Source organism: Thamnophis elegans, chromosome 6 (assembly GCF_009769535.1).
Source record: "Thamnophis elegans isolate rThaEle1 chromosome 6, rThaEle1.pri, whole genome shotgun sequence".
NCBI classification, from domain to species: domain Eukaryota; kingdom Metazoa; phylum Chordata; class Lepidosauria; order Squamata; family Colubridae; genus Thamnophis; species Thamnophis elegans.
Window position 1 is genome coordinate 65,072,574 of NC_045546.1, and position 12,875 is coordinate 65,085,448.

Sequence of the window (12,875 nt, forward strand, 5' to 3'; positions counted from 1 at the left end):
ATAGTCACAAAGGGTACAGTGCTCAGAGTCTGAAAAGCTAAACTTTTGAATGTAGATGTTTGGCTTGGAAGAAAAATTCACAATAGTGGCTTCCTTTAAGATCCTTTGTTTTGTTTTGTTTTTTGTTGAAAGTCTCACCCTTTCAAAATAATAAAAAGTTTTACCCCCACAAATGAAGTGTGGTTAGCTCCTTCACTGTCAACATTTGACATCCAGCTAACACTGTTGGTGTAATGGCTCCTCTCCTAACTTGAGAAAGTAAAGACTCTTGAAACAGATTATTTCAAAAAGAACCTTTAATCAATCAGGATGGAAAACATTAGAAGCAAAGCAGCATCTGAAAACCTTTAGGCCATGCAAATGGGATTAAGCTGATAATGACCCCTCCCCTTTGTCCAAATGCAGATTCTGACCAATACACAAGTGTGAAGATGCTTCCTTAACTCTTCTGCCCTGGGAGTCAATAAAACACAAGTTCCCATGGCTATCTCTAGTTAGACATCAAAGTTATATATCCCACATGGCTACCATAAACATCCCTCCAGAAATGTTGGGACCTTCAGTCTCCCGGTGACAGGAAACCAGTTGTAAAGTTGTAAAACTCAGTTGTTTCAGATGTAGCTAATTATTTAATTCCGAGGCTCCCCTCCTCCAAATTGAATGGCAGTATCACTTTTAGGGATCTGACATGCTGCCATTCTTTAGAAAAAGGAGAGATTCACCTGTGAAAAAATAGGAAAATAAATTGCATCATTGTATTTTAACAAGTTTTGTCATGGTATTGGGAGTGAAATTTTTTCAATAGGGCAGGGGCCCTAACATGATGTTTCTCTACCCATTCATTTTGGGCTGAAGGTAAGTGCTTCCAAGCAACTAAGTATTGGGTTTCCTCCTGTGGGTCCTAGAGTCCAGGATTTCCTTAATTTCAAAATGTTGTTTGCCTTCTATCATGATAGGAACAGGAGGTGTAGGTGCAGGTGGTCTGAGTTGGGAGATTACGTCTCGTTTGAGTAAACTAATGTGAAACACTGGATGGACTTTCCTCAGTGTCTTTGGCAGGAGTAATTCTACTGTTACTGGGTTGATAACTTTGGTGATTGGGAAAGGTCCGAGGAAATGTGGCCCTAATTTCTTTGATGGTTGCAACAACTTTGATGGTTGCAGGAATTTTGTCGATAGGTATACTCTATCTCCAACATGGAAGGGTTTGGGATCTACTCTTTTTTTGTCAGTTTGAGTTTTAAAAGCCTTTCTAGCTTCCTGAAACACCAATCTAACCACTGGCCATGTGTTTCATAGGTTGTCCATCCATTCTTTTAGTGAGGGGATGGTGGGTTCCTCTGTGGGTAGTTCAGGCATGGGGTTGAAATCCTGGCCTGTTGCTGCTCTAAAAGGGGTGAAACCAGTGCTTGAGTGCACAGCGTTATTAAAGGCCACTTCTGCAAAAGGTAAAAGATCAACCCAGTTGTCCTGTTGAAAATTAATGAAACATCTTAGGTATTGTTCTAGAACCATGTTCCAATTTTCAGTTTCACCATTGTATCACTTTTAGAGACCTGACAGTTGGGCAGCTTTCAGCAATTTTTAAGCTAGCTTATGCTGATTTTAATAGAGATGGAGCATAACTTTTGTAGAATTTTATATTAATTTTTTGTACTTTGTACTCAGTACTCATTACTTTTTTAACTTTTGTACTCAATATTTGTGACTTTTGGGAGGGAGGGAGGGAGGGAGGGAGGAAGGAAGGAAATGAAAAACATCTATTATATAGCTTATATTTTAACTTTTAACAAATGTTCAAATGAGTTCAGAAAAATAGAGGGGAAAGAAATAGTAAAAGTTCTGATCTCACATTGTGCCTTACTACTGGTTTACTGGAAATCATCTTTTTCATATTGTCTTTATTTTGCATATATGAATCAAGGAAGATATTGCTTTTGGTAATATTTGTAACACAGAAACTGAACCTCTTTTTCAGGTCTCATCTAGAAGCCAGTTCTGATCAGTGGAGACGTCTACACCTTTCTCTTCAGGAACTTCTGGCATGGCTACAGTTGAAAGAAGATGAGCTAAAGCAACAGGCACCAATTGGTGATGATCTTCCCACTGTACAAAAGCAGAATGATATCCATAGGGTATGATTTTTTTAAAAATCTGGAAGTAGATATAAAAACATAAAAAATTGAAAACTATTAACTGATTTTCTCAGGTTTTATGTTGATAATATAATCTTTCAGATTATAGTGTCTATATCTTTTCGTTTAATTATGCTTCGAGCAATAGAAGTAAAGAACAACAGATTTTTTTTGAGAAGTTTTTTATTGGTTTAGTTAAACAAAAACACACAAAAAAGAATAATCTTTCGTTACATCTTGTAGAAAGCGTATCGATTGGTTACAAATATATTCCATGCGTTTCTTCCACAATCCTTACATATACTTCATTCAAATCAAGTTGTACATTTTAAGTCAAGAAAGAAAAATTATGTATTTTACTATCCCTGTACCACAATTCTCATTTAATTACCATTATTTAAACATGTTTTTATCTAGAATCATTTATATTTAAAGACACAACCACCTACTGGCATTCATTTGCAGTTTCGATAGATCTCCAATAACATTACACCTTTATGACATATTCTAAAACAAATTCAGTTAAGTAAGATATCTAAACATTCCCCCCCCCATAACACACCTGTATGTATCATTAAATATTATCCATTAACATTTCTTTGTTATTATTGTAGTTGACTAAAAATTATTTACTGTTTATCTCACCTCTCATCTCCACAGGCCCATACAATATTATACCTTTATAGCCATCTTTAAACAATGATTTATTAATAAGATTTATAGGACTTTTCCCTCAATCCTAAATTAGTTAATTACGTGCTAAGAAAATAAACATTAAACATCTAAGACAATCTAAGAGATGTTAACATTTCTATTTAACAATCACCAAAAGTATACATTAGCATTTCTGTGGCCTGGTTATTTATCCTAACTAAGGTTATCATTTCACTACTGGTATCATAGTAAATTATATGTTAACGAATAAACATTCAGTGGTAATCTAGAACAGTCTATAAAGTACTAAAATCTCTACTTATTAATCATCAATAATTAACTAGCTTCCCCCCCCCATCAACTAGCATTATTAACCAGTGTCTTTCCAGTAACAAAATGGTCTTTTCTCTCTCGCCAGCTGTTGTGTCGATTCTCTTTCCAGGACCTTTCCAGGGTTTAAGACTTCTCTCTGCACTTTGTAGCTTAAAATATCTTTCATGTAGTTTTGTTGCCCTTGAGTTGTTATTAATGTAAGCTTAACTTTGGTTGTCAGGTTTATTTCTGGATAGATTTATCTTATTAACTCCATCCTTTTTGCTCTTTCTTTTTCTCCTGTATCTTGGAGTTTGGGGTGGAACACCAAATTATCAAAGTCACTTTTCCAGCTTCCCTTCTTCCCACCTTCACTTATGTTTACTCCATTAATAAGTTCATCTAACTTCTTATCTTTGTTTTCTATATTTTCATTCGCTTCTTTAATTTCTGGAGCTGCAACCCCATCATCTATTTTTGTGATACCCCATAGTCTGTCTCATTTCTTGTCAAATCTTTCAAGTCCTTCTGAGATGTTTTGAATCCCAGCCAAGATGTTTTGAATTATCAAGTTTTCTTCATCTGAATATTGATCCATTTTTTAAAGTAAAAAGAAATATAAAGAAAATGCAAAGAAAGGAATTTGGTACTTTCTGCCACTCTAGCCTGTCAGAAATTTTTGAAGAATATATCTATTTTTATTTTAAATCTTAAGCAGATGTTCTTTTATGGTTTTCAAAGAAGAAGGGTTCTAATCTTTTTCTTTCCTTTTCCAATACTTGCCAAAATATTTGCCACACACACCATCAGTACACTATTTGTGACCTTGAGTCTTTATCAGGTTTTAAAAACAAGTTATAAACCCTTCTGTTGCAAAGTCAGTGTAGTCAAATAGGAGTGAACAAAGGATACATTGTTACAACAGCAAAAGAAAAAAACTTCAGACTTAGGCTTCCAAGTGGCAGATTCAACTATTTTAACAACTTTTTCCTTAAGTATCTTTAATATGATATTATAACAAGTAGAAGGAGAAGTTTATTAAAGTAAAAAAAGTTTTAATTTAAGCCAAAAAAGTTAAAGTAGTAAAAAGAAATAGAGGAAAAAAGATCAGTCCCTTCACCTCAAGCAGAGAAACAGGAAACGGTGCAATCACTTCAATCCACAAAACATCATTACTGGAGGCTGCCTGTTTGCCACCGGTTGGAAGTTCTTCTCTTGGGTCGATCAGGGACTTTGCGATGTCCCTGCGACCAGCAAGGTCTTGTCTTCCTAGTCACCGTCTCTTCGGGATGGTTTAGGTCCTGCCAGATTGTCCAGGGGCAAAAGTGTCATCGGTGGATTCGGACTGTCGAGTCCACACGATGTAACATTGCGACGTTGGCTCCTCCTTCCAAGAACTACACATCTTAATATGACCACTTTTTAAGGCATGATAAAAAATATATGTTGAACTGCAATGGGGGTAACTAAAAGCAGGTACATAAGTCATGGCAACCATATTATGAAGTCATGTGATGAAAGGCATATGACTTCATAATACAATTGACATGACTTAGGTATGTTCATCTGATGTTGGACACAAGTACATATTGGAATTTATGTGAAGGCATCATAACATGTGTTTCTTCATGTTGATGCATTGTAGCTTGCTGTAAATGATATCATATTTGCTGAACCTTTGCCCTCCTCAAAGATTGGAATCATTTTGAGGCGGTATTATTTTATGATTCTTGTTTTAAGATTTCAAAGCCTATAGTGACATTGCAAAGATGGTCTTAGCATTCAACCTTTTATCTGTGAAGTTGAAAATATTTCTTGGCAATATTGTTCTTTGGAATAGAAATATGAAATAAAGACACAGCAAAAATATTGACACAATTGCTCCTCTTCCTCTTGCAGAGCCAAATAGATTGTTCAATTTATTAGCAAGGTAAAAGTGATGAAAGGGCTAGGACAACAGCTGAATTGCAAGATCAAAATATTGAAGGCCTAATTCATGACAATCCAGATAGCAAAGATTGATTAGATCAATGTCTTTATTATATCTGCATTGATAAAGTGGATACTACTCTGTGCGCTATGCATTTTATTAGAGAAATGAGAGTCATTAGGAACAGTTCACCTAATTCATTGTGGATAGCGTTATTCAGATCTGCTATCATTTGTATGCCAATGTTATGGCTGATAACTGAAATGTAACCATATAACTTGTTATTATAAATCTTGCAGAATAGCTAAGTGAAAAAATAAATTATTCATTATTTAAACATTCCTAGCTGATAAATATGTCAAAGTAGAACTTGACCACATGTTTAATGGATGTAATAAATGTCTCTTAACAATTGGTATACATTCCCCCACCCAATCTGTTTAAAGGAGAAGATGTGCAGTTACAGTCAACTCAAACAATTTCTAAAAAAACTGATTGAAAAGGCACAGTTGTACTTGTAATTGATTTGATACTAACTATCTGAACTCATTTTAATTTGATTTTCAACTTGAATAACAGACTTCTTACCAAAACTATCTGTGTGTTACCCTAAAGATACATTTTGTATAGTATGATACATTTTGCAAAGCATGTGTGCAATGAGCCCGTACCAACGGGTACAGGAACTCACCTCTGAGCTTTACATATTTAAGTTGTAAGAATGTCTGTTGGTTATTTATCTTGTAGTGTCAACTATCCTATTAGCATATGAAGGGGGGAACTCCTGGCACATAATTTTGCCAAAAGTATAATTTTACTGACATCCATATAGGTACAGATGAAGTAAAGCCAATTCTAAAGTTGCATAGGTAAAGTTCCCCTTTTCCCCTTGAGGCCTCCCACTGTCCATTGCCAATTCAACACACTATTTGTGTTTTAAAAAACACTCTGTGCTGTTCAAAGAGTTCCCATAACAAGACCTTGAAATGAACGAACTTTCATAGGGCTCAGATGGCTGGCTTGATTCCTCAGCCCCTCCCAACAACACCCGCTCCCCCCAGCTTCTACCCCATCCCTTCCATTTCTGTTGTTAAGGTGCAAGGAAATTGCAGGCAGGGATAGAATCCTTATCAGTAGTAAATGCTTTGACCAGGGAGTGAGAACTATTACTTTGAGGGGGTGGTGATAAATGTTTAGGCAATTGAATACAATGTGCCAGATAAGATTGAATCCAGAACATAAGTCTTTGGGAGGGATGTATTTAACCAAACTATCTTGGTATTTTTTTAATTTACTTTTCACTTACTAAAAAGAACATGAAAACATTTAACCTTTCTTTGCTTTTTCATTCAATGACAAAAGGAAAATATATAATCAGGATATGAAAACAACTTAAATCTCAGTTTATATTTTTACTGTTTTCTTGTGTAGGCCTTTAAGAGGGAGCTAAAAACAAAAGACCCTGTTATCTTGAATGCACTTGAAACAGCCAGAATGTTCATATCAGAAAAGCCTCTGGAAGGACTGGAGAAGTTTTACCAGGAACCGAGAGGTAAATGCTAGAGAGCAATCTCTCTAAATCTTTGCAAGTTTAATATGACAAGAATAAGGAGAATACACAGAATGTAAACAGTAATCAATTTGCAGATTTATGAGAATAGCAATATCAGGTACAATTATGTGTAATTTATTGATCATTATTCTAAATCCATATTCCTTGGCATAGAGAAGGTTCTAGAATCAGGAATAAAACATAAAATTAATGTATACTTTATATTTCTAATCCAACTAATCAACTCCCCAAAAGAAAAAAGAAAAAAAACCTGTTACTGGCTCTTCTGCACTCCATAAACTATATTTATGTGTTCACTTTCTTCTCCTTCTCTCATCCCCCTCCCTACCTCCTTTCTTCTCTCTGTCCTCCTTCCCTTCTCTACTCCCCCTTCCTCTCTCCTACTCCTCTCTCTCCTTTCCACTCCTCATTTCTCTCCTCCTCTTCCCCCCTCCTACCCTCTCCGCTATCTGTCTCCATTTTACAAAGCTCCATTTTATGTTGATGTATTTATAGTTCGTTTTCAATATACATATCTAATTTTAAACATATAAAGTAAAAATAGAACAAAGCAGTGTACATATATAGTCATTGTACTTTTACACACACACACACCCGCCTAATTTTGGTCAAGATTTAGATCTGGTTACAGTTCCCAAGTATTCTCATCATTATCTTTATATAATTATACATCCTTACACGGTCCCAGTTTGTGATTCTGCCTTTAAGTCTTAATAGTTTCCCATTATAAGTTTATTTCATGTTTCCTCTTCAATTTTTCTATGTCTTGGATTAGGTTACCTTTAGTTGTCTGTGAATGGCAAACCTTGCTGTTCAATATTCATTTCAATTCCCTTAATCTATTGTATACTATAGCAAACGCTAAACATCTCGCTGTATTTCATCATCTTAAAAGTTCTATGTGTATCCATGTTTCATATGTTTTAACCCATGCTTAGTTATCCTTCTGTCGTTTCCAGTCAATTTGCCACTCAGTTTAATTATCATGTATAAAAGTGAATAGCAAACCTCTGCTTTACAACCTCCCCATGTCAGTTTCATATTTATTCACATTCCATAAATTCTGGCTTTTGTTTAGCTGTCTTTCCATTATTATATTCAGCCAGTTAGCAACTCCATTTTATTGTCATGTTTTTATAACCTCCCCACATCAATATCAATATCATATTTATCCATATTCCATATATTTCAATCTTTGCTTAATTATCTTTCCATTATTACATTCAATCAATTAGCAACTCCATTTTGCTGTCATATTTAGAGATAAAATCCTTAACTTAGTTTTATATTCTCCCAGATAAAAATTCCTGATTATCTGATTTTTTCCTAGTAAGTCTTTTGTCCCATTTTTCTGCTCCTGCTCTCTCCCTTCTCTTTGCTTCAGCACACCACTCTCCCCAACTTTCCCTAGGCCACCACCAAAAGGATATGTTTTTTCTTAATTTCTCTTTGTTGGGGCAAAGCCTCCCCCTTCAATTTTCCTTATACCACTAACAGCTTCAACCTCTTTTGTCTGCCATTTGTTTCCCTCCGTTTCTACTCCTTCATTATGTTGCTCCCCTTGCCCCCCCTTGCCCCTTTGCTCCCCTTCTTCTTTGAATTCCTCTTTAGATAAGGTGACCAGATTTTCAGATTGGTAAAGAGGGACACCTTTGACCGGGGGGGGGGGGCGGGGATGCTGCAATGGTCGCTAAGTTATTCACTTAAGAACTGTGGCAAGTAAGGTAGTATAATGGGTTTAGTGATCAAAGTTACAATGGCATTGAAAAAAGTGACTGATGACCATTTTTCACACTTAGCGACCATTTTCACACTTAGCGGCCATTGCAGCATCTTCATGGTCACGTGATCAAAATTTTGATGTTTGGCAACAGTTACAATTTATATTTGTAAATTGTAGTTATGTTGAAATAAAAAAAATATTACAATACTATTTTTGCATTGTATGAAAATTTTTGTTGCTCCGTATAAAATTTTTAATCAAGCCCCCACCCCCAGTCAAAGGTGTCCCTCTTTACTGAAAATCTGGTCACCTTGCTTTTTAGGATGCTGTCTAGATTTGCCATAGCTTTCCTCCCCAGGAGCAAGCGTCTTTTAATTCCTTGGAATTGGGTATGTCTAGTTTAATGAAAAGAAGGACCGAGGTATTGTATTGTGGTTGCTGCAATTAATATACTTAATAACTCCATTTTTATTCTTTATTTTTAATAATAATTTTCATAACAGTTGCTCCTGTTTTTGTAATTACTGTTTTATATTATTATTTTAGTGGATTGTTGTCACCCCTGAGAGTCATTTCTATTGAGATGTACACATTTGAACAATAAATGTATTTATTTTCATATTTAAGGAAAGGCATCATCTATAAACTAAGCAAAGGTGTAGCTTCCAAGATGTGCCCTTGGGATCTTGAAGTTGGTGGGAATCTACTCAGAGATTAATTGAGGAAAGCTTAATAACAGGGAGTTCTTAACTTAAATCCACACAGAATAAAACTATTTTGATAAATCCTATGCACAATAAATAAAATATTATTTTAAAATACATTAAAAAATAAAAGAAAAAAACCCACTTACCAGCAGGCTTGCACTCCAAGTAAATCCAGAATGATGTAGATGTTAATACAAAGAACTGAGCAAATTGAAATGGTGAAATTAGTCAGGGAAAAATGCCACCATTTTTCAGAGCAGTCCTCCAACCTCTGTGCCCCTCCCCTCCGTAAAATCCAGGAAGTAACCTCTCTAGCCATTTCCTGCAGCTCTATGGTACTAGATCATTTTTTTCTTATAAAATAAGGTAAAAACCGGCGCAGGGGGGCGGGGGGAGGTCCATTTTGTTGCTTTAACGTTTTAATATCTTCAATGAAAGTACTGAGACAGAGAGAGAGAGGGAATTTAGACAGGGTGTCTTTTGTCTTGCCCCGGTTAGGATTTCTTAAGCAAATCCACTGGGCTTTCAACATGAAGCCAGAAAATGATCGGGACTTTTTTAAAACGTGGTGGGAAACGGGAAAAATTGTTATAAAGCGTGATTGTCACGCTGAAATCGGGACGTCTGGTCACCTTATCTTTAGATCTCTGCTTCTCTGGGTTCAGAATTCTATTTAGGCTTGATTTTATTTATTTTAGTGATTTATGCATATTTTTTATAATATCACACAATTCTTCACATTCCCAGCTTTCCATGATGTCCAGTTCCAAAGTTAGAATTAGCTATAAAGTTCAAAGTTCTGGTCCACCTTAAATTTGTTCACATCCACTGCTATAGGGGAGAACGGTGGGAGCCATCTTGGTCTTTTGTTCTTCCTTAATATCTAGTTCCAAGATTTCAGTTAGTCTTATTTTGAGTTCTGGTCCACCTTAAATTTTAGCTATTGTGGGACCGGAAGTGAAGCCAGGGCCATCTTAATCTTTGTAATAAAATAAAACAATGAAGGAGGGAAGAAAAAAGAGAAAAGGAAAAAAACCCTTAGCATTTGTCCAGTTCTTATCTCTGTAAATCTTTCCTCTGTTACCTTCTGTCTCTGATCAGCCACAGCTGCTTAAAACATATCAATTAGAACAAACTTATAAAGAGCTAGGTACTGTCTCTTTTGTCTCCTGCTCTTGCAGCTTCTGATTTATAGTAGTTGATTAGTTGAAACTTCTCACACAGTCAAGGTTGGATTATCCGTTATCAGAGAAAAAGAGATCAAAATATTTGTTTTCTATTTGATAGCTAAGACCAAATTAGAGTTTATATTGAGTTGGTTCAAAAGAAGATGTGCTTTTCTTCTTGATTATTTGAGCTGTTTTTACTTTTAACAAAGTAAAAATATTGGTTCCTGTTTAAGATCCAAAACCAAATTTAGCCTTTATAATTATATGGGTTTGTAGCTGCTTTGTTTTGTGTTCTTCTGTTCAAAAGTGCAGACAAAGAACTTCTGGGAGGCTGGTGTTACAACCCTCCGCCTTCCTTTCTTGCTTTTCTTTTAAGAAGAAAAAGTCCCGATCTGACCAGCAGTATTATTTATGTTCTCCAAACTCCTTTGCCTTTCCTTTCCTTTTAATTTATAGTTGTGGGTTAGATAAATTCTCTTAACAGGCCTGTTATCTCTCCTGGTCTCCGCCTGTTCCAAACTTATTTTGACAAAAAGTCCAGCATCATGTCAGCCATGAAGGCTGCCGCCCCAACTCTGATTCATAGGCAAATCTCTAACCCACGAGAGATCAGTTGCTTCTCTCAGGGTCTGATGAGATGCTGCCCTTCTTCACCTCCACCTTCAGTGAGGGTTCAAATTCAAAAGAATCTTCGGAGATGGTTTGTCAGACAGGGTTCATGTGAGACTCTTAAGAGCCCACATTTCCCACATCTGTCCAGCTGGAGCACTTCCTGTTGTCTCCTAATCTAATATTGTTTCAAGTATATGGAAATAGGTGACCATAATGCCACTCAGGTGGACTTAATGCCACGGATACAATCCCATGATACTACTCAATTTGAGCCAGTGCCACGGATATAACACAAATATTTTGCTTTTCTTTATTGTTATTGTACGTATATATACGGTTTACACATATAACGAAATTCACATAACACCCAGACATCAGGCCCAACACACATAACAATCCCCAAACACCTCACTACCACCAAAAACTACCCCACCCGTAAACCACCCAAACATCCATACAACAGACTAAGTAGGGCTGTCCAATAGCTCACTTATGGTGGCCCTTTAGTTCATTGTTGAGTACAATTATAGCTCTGGGATAAAAGCTATTCAGAAAACATGTGGTCCTAGTTTTAATTGTTCTGTATCTTCTACCAGAAGGCAACAGTCTAAAAAGATTGTAAGCAGGATGGGAAGAGTCTCTGAGAATGTTACGCAACTTCCTCAAACAGCAAGATGCAAAGATGTCATCCAGGGCTGGTAGCTGGAGCCCAGTGATATTCTGGGCAGTTTTAATGATTCTCTGTAGAGCTTTTTTGTCCGCTGCAGAGCTGCTCCCATACCATGCAAGAATGCCATATGTCAGGACACCCTCAATAGTACTGTGATAGTAGGACAGAAGTTGATGCTGAGATAGATTTATCTTCCTTAGCATTCTCAGGAAGTAGAGCCTCTTCTGTGCCTTCTTCACAAGCATGTTAGCATTCATGGTCCATGAGAGGTCCTCTGAGATATAAATGACCAAAATTTAGAACTACCAACCCTCTCCACCTCCTCACCATTTATGTACAATGGTAAATGCACATCTCTCTTCCTCCTAAAGTCAATTATAAGTTCTTTAGTTTTTTGGTGTTAATTTTTGCCTGTTAATAATAAAAAAAATGAAATTTTGTTTTTAAATTTTATTTATGTTATCTATGTGCTTCACTTTTAGAGCTGTCTTCGGGTGAAAGAGTCCAGAATGTGACTCGACTCCTAAAGAAGCAGGCAGATGATGTTAAAACAGAATGGGATAAATTGAATCTACAATCTGCCGACTGGCAAAAAAAGATTGATGAAGCCCTTGAACGACTACAAGAGCTTCATGAGGCAATGGATGATTTCGATCTAAAGCTGCATCAGGCAGAAACAATCAAAGAGTCTTGGCAGCCAGTTGGGGATTTGCTCATTGACTCACTGCAGGATCATCTTGAAAAACTGAAGGTAAATTGGTATTTTTGTTCAGTGATGTTTGCATTAAGATACATTTAACATTCTGCTGTAGCTTCAACAGCAAGAGAGAATTCATAATTATTTTAATTAATCACATTGAATATTGAGATAAAATATAAATAAACATATATTACTGCTATCTTAAATAATTTAGTTGTGCCTTAAAATGTAGGATAGTGAAAAATTCCAAAGGCATTCGGTTTTATATGTCAAATTATTTTAATTAATTTTTAGGAAACTTCATTTGTCTATGAAGTTTAGGAAACTTCATTTGTTAATGTAGCCAAATTTATTTTTTATATATACATTATGGAAAAATTACCAAATGCAAGCAAAATTATAGTTACTTTGTGGGCTAATTATTCATAAGGTGTAAGAAAATGCTTTCATTTCTATACTACTTACATTAATTAATTAATAGATTAATTGATAGATTATTGATGCAAAGTAATTGACAACTCTTAGCAGCCATAAATATATTCTTCTTGATGATCTATCCCTAACTTGGTCCTTCAGTTCTTGCAACAGTGCACTCTTTGCCACTGTAATCAGTGGTGGGATTCAAATATTTTTACTATGGGTTCTGTGGGTGTGGCCAGATGGCCAGAGTCAGGTCTCATATTCCTACAG

The 12,875-nt window shown here is 35.9% G+C and overlaps 1 protein-coding gene across 1 annotated transcript in view; it reads left to right on the plus strand.

Moving 5' to 3' along the window:
* DMD (dystrophin) overlaps positions 1-12,875 on the plus strand; it is a 1,161,901-nt gene that overhangs the window by 825,166 nt on the left and 323,860 nt on the right. The window contains 3 exon segments of the mRNA XM_032219839.1: positions 1,979-2,135; positions 6,463-6,583; positions 11,968-12,236. Of these exon segments, the coding sequence (XP_032075730.1) occupies positions 1,979-2,135; positions 6,463-6,583; positions 11,968-12,236 (547 nt within the window).